We start from the raw sequence: 9,899 nt of genomic DNA on the forward strand, positions 1-9,899 counted from the left end.
TTTCTATACAAAATTAAACTTAAGAATAAGGTCCAGGGTTGTGCAGCCTAAGAGCCACTTCTTTTAAAACTCTTAATGTTGCTTAAATTTGGCCAAAAGAGTCTTATTGGCACTGACTCCCACATGATCTGTCTGTCACACCTAATATGGGGTTGGATTAGAACAACTGGGACATCTCATCCTGACAATGAAGAAAGACCTACAAAGCTTATCCTGGTGCTGGAGGACCCTTAAAACCAAATCACAGGGTAATTTATTAATTGGTAGATGTCTTCAGAGAAAGCTCTTCAAAGGCAAACAGTTAACTTGTTCAGACAAGAAGGGAAGATGTCAGATTCCAAATTGAGTCACTTGTGCCAATCTTTCCAAAAATAAATAAAACCATGAGGTTAAGAAGAAATGATTCATAATCATTGTTACCTGATGCTAAAGCCCCTGCCAATCTACTTTCCAACTAGATGGGAACTTATATCTTTGACTTTGTATCACTTTCTATTTCTATAGCTACAAAAAAGAAGAAATTTAAAAAAAAGAATAGATGTTCTTTCCTTTGTATAGGTATTGAAAATCTCTTAAAAACAGGAAGGTCATCCAACTCTTATCTCTGACAATTGTATCAGGCATAGAGACAGGAGTGGGAGGAGTTATTTCTTCCACCCTGATCTACAAAAATCTTCTATTAGTGTAGCTGATGCCCTAAACCTCATGGATTTATGGGGACAAATTGATCTCTTAGGAGCTATGGTCCTACAGAACAAAAGAAGCTTAAATGAGCTCACTGCCACCCAAGGGGGGACCTGGGCCAATCCTTGGGAGTAATAATCCAAGGATTATTTAAAGTAACATTTATAAATTAACCAATCAGGTCCCTCAAATTAGACAGCAGGTCACTCAAGGATGGATGGCGTGAAAACATACCTGCTCATGGTTATCCTGGCTTCTCCCCTTCTTGGGACAGAGTTTATTTTACTCCTTTTTTCCACTGGATTTTGCCTTATTTACCTAATCATGTTTGTTTCTTCTCACCTCCAGGCCACAAAATTACAGATGATACTACAATATGGGTTTCATTCCCTACTATTGGACCATTTACTGCCTCTTGGTACTCTGAACCAGGCTTCCATAAAATTTTTTTCCAATATTCAATTAGACTTAGCCATGCCACCACAGACTGGCCCATGACCCCCTGCCAAAACAACAAATACATAGAGAGGGACATTTCTACAATCTACCCAGCTCAAAGCAGTTTCAAGAAGACAAGACATTCACCTGATTTAAACCAGGATTGATTTGGTTGTTCTATCAGGGGAGAGTGTAGAGGAGAATCCTCTGCGTCCTAAGGAGACAGCAGGAACAAAATATCAATAATCTGGCTTGATGAGGAAGATATGGCCCAGTGTGCAAAATACTGGAATGAGGAAGTGAAAGGCAAGTGTGTGGAATGTTCCTGGGGGCCAATTTCAAACCATGATCCAAGGAAGAGATAACCAATGAACAAGACCCACATAAAGGAGAGGGCCAATCAAAAATAGCATATGAATAATAAAAGAAAAAAAAATAAAAAATAAAGAAAGACAAAGAAAAAAAAATAGCCTAAACCAAGGTATAAAACCTATACTCATTCCTGCCATGGTGCACTATACTCCATGTTAGCTGCCCTCCAGTCCCCCCTGCTCCTTTTAAAGACATCCCAATCAATCAATCTGTGTTTTTCCTACTCTCCTGTCTTGGTAAATTCTTTTACCAACCCACTGCTCCAAAAACCATGACGAGTAACACATTTTGAAACTGTTCCTTTTTTCTTTTTGAGAATCATCCTTAACTTTGTACTTCATAATGTTTTGTTTTATTTTCTATAACCAGGCCCAGAATATTATCAGAATTTCTTCTCATTGAATTCTTGTTTTGGTTACTTAACCAAAAGTATTAAACAATGCTTTTAAAGTAGTAAAGAAAGCACAGTTGATTACTTTCTAAGCCTGGTAGCTACAAAAACCATGATATAAGAGAAAATGTGATTATGTTTATCCATTGAAAAATAAATACTATTTATGGGAGAAGGGTTACAAATAAACTTGAAAGAGAAATGACTGCTTTGTATTAATTCAACTTCTTCAGTTTTGAATGTTAAATTACTTAAGAAGAAACTCAATAAAGAACCATTTACTTTCTAATTAATGAGAATTTGGCTTACCCCAGATTTTGCTATTGTGATTAGGGCTACCCATTTCTGTCACTTCACAGTGGCTCTTAGCAATACTATCATAATTCTTATGAATATAGAAGAGTAAGAAGTATAAAATCAGACAAAACATATATGTATCAAAAGGGGACAGTAGCCCCAACTGTCCACATGTAGGCTAGACTAGCCTCTCTGTTTGCAGGGCAGACTCTCCTGTGCACTGAGCACCACCTTTACTCACACTCCTAAGCCAGCTGTCTGTCCCAGCCAAAGGCAGGGCTGAGCCCTTGTTGCTAACACAGACCTGTAGGGATAATGCTGGCAAATTAAGTAAGAGTCTAATGAGCATTGGTAGGGAAGACTTTATTATTTTGTCACACAGAAGAGAAGAGGCCCTGAGCATCTGGGAGGATGGAATTCAGAGACTTTCACAGAAGATTTCAATATTACTGAGCCCAGGATGTGGAAAACAGAGAGAGGAGGGCCAGCAGGCTGAGGCAGCTCTTCTGTATTTCAGTTCCTCTAGCACTGCTTTTCTGTGTTCCTTGTAGCCCAGGTCAGCAACAGCCCCCAGAGCAGCAGCCAGAGCCACCAGACTGCTGGCCACTGCCACAGCAGCCACTGCCACCACTGCTACAGCATCCAGTGCTGCCTCCACTGCCACAGCAGCCAGAGCTCTGGTGTCTGCGTCGGAGAGATCGACGGGGTCTGTGGTGGCTCAGGCAGCAGCCGCCACCCCCAGAGCTGCAGCAGCCCCCAGAGCTGGAGCCACAGCAGCCCCCAGAACCAAGGCTACAGCAGGGAGAGGCTGGAGGGGACTTAGGGGGACACTTTGGGGAACATTTTGGGGTGGGACACTTGGGAGGGCACTTGGGGGTGCACTTGGAAGGGGGCTGGCACTGCTGCTGGCTCTGTTGGATGGACATCACTGTGGGCAGGTGTTCAGGAGCTGAGGAAAAATCAAACACAAATCAGACCAAGGACACAAAGGCCACGCTTCCACTCTGACATACTTAACATAAATAATAAACACACAAACACAGCCTCTAGTTTTACTCTAATACTTCATCATACTCTTGCATCATCATCTTCTTAGAAGTAAAGGATACTGTTATAAGTAAGAATTATAAACTTTATAAAACATTAGTAAAGTAATACCAAATGATATTATAAATCATATCTGATTCAAAGATTTGTAAGTGGAAGAGGGAAACTATTCCAGGTATTTGTAATTTCTCAAAGTAAGAGTCATTTGTCAAATGAAAATGCAATCATTCCCTCTTTCTGTAACTTGCAAGGTGATGTCACTCTGCAGGTGGAGATTACCTTGTCAAGAAGCTCAGTTTTAAAAGAAAGACTGATAAACTTCTTGCAGATGTGAGGTTTGAACCCTGGCTCCCTCGTGCCAGGCCAGAGCTCAGATGTCCTCAGCTCACCTCCTACTAAGGCTGAAGGGTTGGCATAGCAAATATTATGCTGGTGGTGTCCTAATCATCCTGTAGTGTGTGAACTAATCTTGTACCCAGGGCTTTGTGGATTTCCTAAGCCCAAAGAAACCCTGGCTTCCCTGGCTCCAGTTCTTCCTATACAGTCTGGGGAGGGCTGTAATTTCAGAGGTGAGCCTCCCTCCTGAAGACTGTCCATATGTAGCTATTCTCTATGCTTCAGAGCCTCCTGTCTTGAATAGTTACTTGAATAACAGATTATTCTCTCCACAGTCCAAGAGACAGGCACCAAGTTCTGCCTCAAACTGCTCATGGTACCAGAGTTCCCTTTGTCTCTTATGCCTTAGTCTTCCCAAATTTTCCTCCTTTGTCAACATGGCCTCTGGCCCCCTGGGCCCTCACCAGCTTCTGCTCCAGCTGTGGTCTGGCCATGCCTCTGAAGCACCCAATGCTCCTGTTCCCATTGGACACTTACTGTGGCCAAAAGCAGCACAAGATGAGGGCACCTCAGGAGGTGTGTGGATGGAGGTGCTCTGGCCTTGAGCCCTTTTATCCTGGCCATGGGCTCTGCCTGGACGTGGAAGGCCTGGCCTCCTGATGCCCACATGTTCTTGGAATGGGTGATGACTGGATGATCCTCACCAGCCTCCATCTATGGGATTGAGGCATGCTACTTCTAGCTTGGACTGACTGTGGTCAGGAAGTGAATTCTTAGCATCGTTGACTTCATTTACTTGAAGGTACCTGACTTTAGAGCATCTCATGTCTCAGTCTTTCTCATTTCCTGCCTCTTCCTAATGTGATCTGTGTTCTAAGTACCTTTTGTTGAGAGGTCTGGCAGAGATGAACCAAAGTGGGTTTCAATACACAAGTGCACAGAAGCAACGTTAAGAATCTCTCTGTGTAGCTATCTTTATCTCAAACTAGCAAAAACATTATGTCTTTTTTATTATCTCCCAAACAATGTATATACATGTAAGTAAATGTAAAAATGATAAAATAAAAGAAAGAGAAAAGGAAGGAGAAGTAATAAATGTATCTACCCAGATCTGTCTTGATAGATTTGTCAAAGATGAATGTGAAGTGTCCATCATGGTGCCAGGCCCATGGTAAGACATAAGTAATGCTGAGATCCATTGTCTGTACTTTTCAATGGAGCTTGATCAACACAATTGAGCACTCAGTTTTGGTTTGTTCTTCTTTCAAGACTTTGGACTGGTTAGAAGTTTCTAGATCATAGCAGATACATTGCAATCAAAGGTTACCAAACTTTTGTGATTCTATACTCATTTGTTTATTGATTTACTATTTTATCTGATTTTTTAAGAAAGAATCTTGCTATGTAACCCAGGATGGCCTTGAACTTTCGATCTCCTGCCTCAGCCTTTTATATGCTGTGATTACAGATGTGTATTACCACAAAAAGCTTCTTTTTTGTTTATGTATTTTGTGGGATTTGTATTGTTAAAATGGTATCAAGGATACAACTAAGGACCTGGCACATGTTAGGCAAACACTCTACCACTGAGCAACATCCCCAAGCCCTAAAGCTATTTAAGTTTTATTTCATATCTGCTTTATTACACTTTGAAATGTGAGCCAAGGTTTTGTTTTTGGTTTTGTTTTTTTTCCAGAGGAGCATGTATGCTTGGGACATTGCAAACACAGTACAGTGGCCCCCATTACTTAGTTCCATGTTGATGCTATCTCCTAGTGGGAAACAATTACCTCATACACGTGAAGAGGCCTGTCAGTCTAGAGGGCTTGATCCTGATTATCCTTCTTTATCAGGCAGTATGATGTTTCCTTGTCATTGATGATCTGAAGCAAAAATCTTGTGACTCCTGCTACACAGGACTCCCCCAACCCATCAGCCCCACCTGAACATTGTCTTGCCTGTTATACACAAACAGGGACATTGGTGGAGAAAGTGTGTCAGAAAATTGAATGAACAGGCCAAGTCTATGGGAATCAGTAAATTTGCAGTCCAAGTCAAGTGTCTACTGGTTCCATAAGTGGTGAATGTGTTGTGAGATTCAGAGATGATGAGCCCCCAACTCTTTCTCTGGGACTTTAGCTCATCACTATCACACTGTCTAAACCTTGCACTCCTATCATCCTCGCATTCAATCCTGTATCCCACAGTCCTATGCTTTGAACAGCTCTGTGCCTTGAACACCTCTGTACCTTGAACAGCTCTATGTCTGACAACCCTGTCCTGGCAGCTCAGACCTGTGTTGGTAATCCCTTATCAGGCCAACTGCAGAGACTCTTTTGCATCTGTATAAGCTCTATGACTGCCTGTACTAAGGCCCCTTAAAACCTTTGTCCACGTTAATTCTTGCTAAGCCATTTTGTAAACATGTATTATTGTGTGAAGTGTAATGTGCTGAGTGCTAATGACATTAGTTATTAATATTGGAATGGAATAAAAGAAACTTGATTGCTGTGATCATAAAAAAAACTGTAGTTTTTATGCCTGTCTATTTATGTCATTTTGCCTGGCCAAACCGTGCTGTATGGGTGCAGTACAGACATTCATACTGTAAAACCCTGGAAGTGGCACTTGATTTTTGACAGGAACATGCTTAGGTGTTACTTTTAAAATCTATTTGGCCTGTATAATTTCCCCCTTTTAAGCAATAATACTGGAAGATTAGTGAGAACTAATTATAAGAGTATTATGAATGTCAATGGAGTAACATGCACACAAAAACAAAAAAACAGTGCACAATAGAACTTGGAAGATTTTCATTCTCTTCACAAATGAAACTTGTATAACTTGCTCAGTACATAGTAAAGATATTGATCTTTTAAAAATTATAATTGGAGGTGAGCAGATATTATTAGAGCATGTCACACGTGTATGAAAATGCCACAATGAAACCACTCATGTTGTGTAATCAATATATGCTAATAATAAAAAATAAATTCCATTCTCCTACTACAGTGGGTGGATCTTATTGTTTGGTATTTGTTTTATTTTCTTTATTACATTTTTTTATTATTTTCATGTGGAACACAATGTATTTGTACATCATCCTTTCCAGGGCACCATGGTAATTCTGTATGGTTCCAATTTTAGATAAGGGCTGCTGAGGCAGGTACATGCTTTCTTTTGAAATTGCCCTTTCCTTCTAGTGAGGACTTAGGTATGTCAGTAGTAAGATGTGAAGCAGAGCAGGAGCACGTTAGAGGAAGCAGAAGTGGTAGGTTTGCTTTTTGTATTAGTGTTAGGGTGTCATATGAAGAGGAGTGGATGGTGGCCACAGTTACCAAAATGGAGGAAAAGGGGGAGCAGTGAGCATATTGTAAGTCTACATCCCAGGTTGGTCAATGGCTAAAAGAACATATCCCTGCCCATAAGGAGGCAGATGACTTTCCAGAACAAGAGTCCTTAATACTTCCCATTAACATGCTTATGCTTTAGTTTTTAAGCCTCTGCCCTCTCAGAATTCCCTGAGTTTTCACAAGTTTTCTCTATGCCCAAGGCTTTAAATGGAAGGGGTATTTGAAATTTGAACCTTTTTAGAATTTTAATGGAAAGAATTATTGCCATAATCTTGAGGTTATCCCAAAACTAAACAAATTAAAGCACATATAAAACAAGCCCAAGTCATATCAAATCCAGGGAGGTACTGGTCTGTTTTTCCACAGATCTTGGTGGCATCTGGAATTACCAAGATATTGGGAATGATATCTGGGTTACAATGAGCATGATAACTTCAAACAAAGTGTGGTGGACATAGATGCGTATTAATTAGCATATGTATAGTGGCTGCATACATAGGTAAATATCTATAATTCACATATTATTCCACCTATCTGTCTCCTTTTTCTCACAGAACATCAGCTATTTATATGTGCTCAGATTTCTCAGACAAAATACAACCTCCAAATCTTATGCTCCTTCCTTGATTCTGCTCTATTACCAGCTCCAAAACAATACTCTTCTGGTAAATAAATAACAAAAAGCAAATCTTGTTCAGAAATGAACCCTATTTAGTGGGGGAGTCCAAAATCTTGTCAGATAAGGCCCTTTGCTCTATATCAAGTTTAAGCATTTACCACACACACAGAAATATTCTCAGCTGAGCTGCATTATCCTCTGTACTTTGGTATACCTCGCCCTGGAACATATTTCCTGGCCTTTTCGTTGCCAGCACAATGCAACTCAGCTCCACTTATTTCATTGAATCCATCCCATGACATGTCACTTACATGAGATAATAATAAATTCCTTGGCATCCTGACTTGGGTTTTATTCTTCTTTACCTGCACTATTTCCACACAGGGCTACGAACACAGTGAATATTTTATGACTTTCAAAGCCTCTTACTAGCATTAGCATTGACTTTACAGTTCATAAACAGCTATTCCTTATGTCTTAGGCCAGGCTCATCTGAACCTACGCTCAAAGACAGACACAGTGAGGTATGTGTGGCCACATCACCTTGAGAGGTATGACATTTTTCTCCTGCTCAGGTTGTTCCAAAGGACTTAGTAATGTGGGAGTGTCAGCTATTGATTCCTGAGTTTTCACAATGGCAAGTCAACTCAGCTCAACTCCTGACTTCTAGAATGATGGGGCTGAAATGCCATCTGGTCCATGCCTCTGCCTCTGTGCAGGGCAGCACCCAAGTCCTCAGTTGACCTGCCTTGGATGAAGTGATGAATGAGCAGCATATTTACATGAGGAAGACTGGAATTTAAGCCTTGACTATGAGCTATGAAGGCTTAGGAGCCACGTCAATATAAACAACTTGGTCAGCAAAGCATTGACTTTCTGAGAGATTCCATTTGTCAAGTTGTCTCTCTTTCATGTAGTCAAATTTTCATGGTGGCTTGCACCTGTAATGCTAGCTACTCAGGAGACAGAGATCAGGAAGATCGTGGTTCTAAGCCAGCCAGGGCAAATAGTTCACTATACCCTATCTCAAAAAACCCTTCACAAAAATAAGGCTGGTGGAGTAGCTCAAGGTGAAGGCCCTGAGTTCAAATTCCAGTGCCACACACAAAAAAATTTCACCATCTCATGGAATACAAGAGAACATTAATGATTTAATGAGAAGTTACTCAGTCTGAATAATTGTCTTTTCTCTGTGCTCCAAAGATAAAATTAAGTAAATTAGTCATTTTTTGTTTCCCCATCTGTACAAACTCTTTAAACAATAATAAATGATGAAACAATGCCTCATCCTAAGAGCTTATACTGTAACTGAAAATTATTGAAATAACATCTTTTAAAATTACATTAGTTGATTGTTACTAATGCTATAATTTTATCATATTGATGGCATATATAGTGAAACTGTATTAAAGTCTCTCATATTTCCCAAATTGTTATACTGAGCATTATTTTTTTAATTTTGGTTAAACATACTACAAAATTTACCATTTTAGCCAGTTTTAAGTGTGCAATTTAATAGTGATAATACAATTTTACATCGCTTTGTAACCAATCATCATGTTGCAAAACCAAAACTCAATACTCATAAAACAACAATTCCATATTCCTCCTGAGGCAGGTTAGAAGTAGGAAAAAATTTGGGGCTTATGTAGGTTGCCTGGGGATAGGCCAGACCACCCTCACCTGGCTGGGAACCGCCTGTGCCCCTCCCTGCTCATCCATTACCCGATGGGAACTTCCTGGGCTGGCCTTCCCATGGGGTAGTGTATATTTTAAAAGCACCTGAAACAGAAAAGCATCTCTGTCAGCAGACTCCACCTGCACCCACCATACCCTCTGCTTCTTCTTCCCTTTCCTCACCTGGGAGATCAGGTGAGGAGACTACCCTCTCCTCAATAAAGCTACCCTACCTCACCCCACCCACATGCTCTGCTTGGCTTTTTCCATTTGGAGCACAAAAACCAGGATCTTCTGATCACAGACTGCACCAGTGCCATTAACGTTCCCTGTCCCTAGCCCCTGTAAAACACCATTCTACTTTTTGCTTTTCTAAATTTGACTAATGTTAGTATCCCATGAAAGTGTAATTATACAGTATTTTTATTTTTGTCACTGGCTTTTCTTAGCATAATGTATTTAAGGTTTATCCATCAATGTTGTAGCATCTGTATAAATGTCCTTCTTTTTTAAAAAGGACATAATATTCTATTGTATGTATATACCACGTTTTGCTTATGTAAACATCTATGAATGAAAAATAGAATTACCTCTACTTTTTTACTATTGTGAATCATGCTGCTATGAACTTCAGTGTATTAATAACTCTTCAACACTCTGCCCATAATTCTGTTTAATACATATG

General features: G+C 40.1%; 1 protein-coding gene across 1 annotated transcript; it reads right to left on the reverse strand.

Annotated features, from left to right (window-relative positions):
- Nucleotides 1–2,524: 2,524 nt before the first annotated feature.
- On the reverse strand, nt 2,525–4,293 carry LOC141414105 (uncharacterized). The gene is made up of 2 exons (XM_074048970.1): nt 4,030–4,293; nt 2,525–3,131 (listed from the first exon to the last, which is right to left on the reverse strand). The coding sequence occupies exons 1-2, from the start codon at nt 4,277–4,279 to the stop codon at nt 2,740–2,742; spliced, it is 642 nt and encodes a 213-aa protein (XP_073905071.1). The 5' UTR covers nt 4,280–4,293; the 3' UTR covers nt 2,525–2,739.
- Nucleotides 4,294–9,899: the final 5,606 nt, after the last annotated feature.

The sequence above is a fragment of the Castor canadensis genome, chromosome 11, assembly GCF_047511655.1.
Source record: "Castor canadensis chromosome 11, mCasCan1.hap1v2, whole genome shotgun sequence".
In the NCBI taxonomy this organism is placed as follows: Eukaryota; Metazoa; Chordata; class Mammalia; order Rodentia; family Castoridae; genus Castor; species Castor canadensis.

What these genes read in the sequence shown, in the direction of transcription:
- LOC141414105 (XM_074048970.1), bottom strand. Translation starts at nt 4,279, where the DNA reads ATGGAGGCTGGTGAGGATCATCCAGTCATCACCCATTCCAAGAACATG. An exon ending in CACAGCTGGAGCAGAAGCTG is followed by an intron (nt 3,132 to 4,029) that starts GTGAGGGCCCAG and finishes ATTTTTCCTCAG; the next exon opens with CTCCTGAACACCTGCCCACA.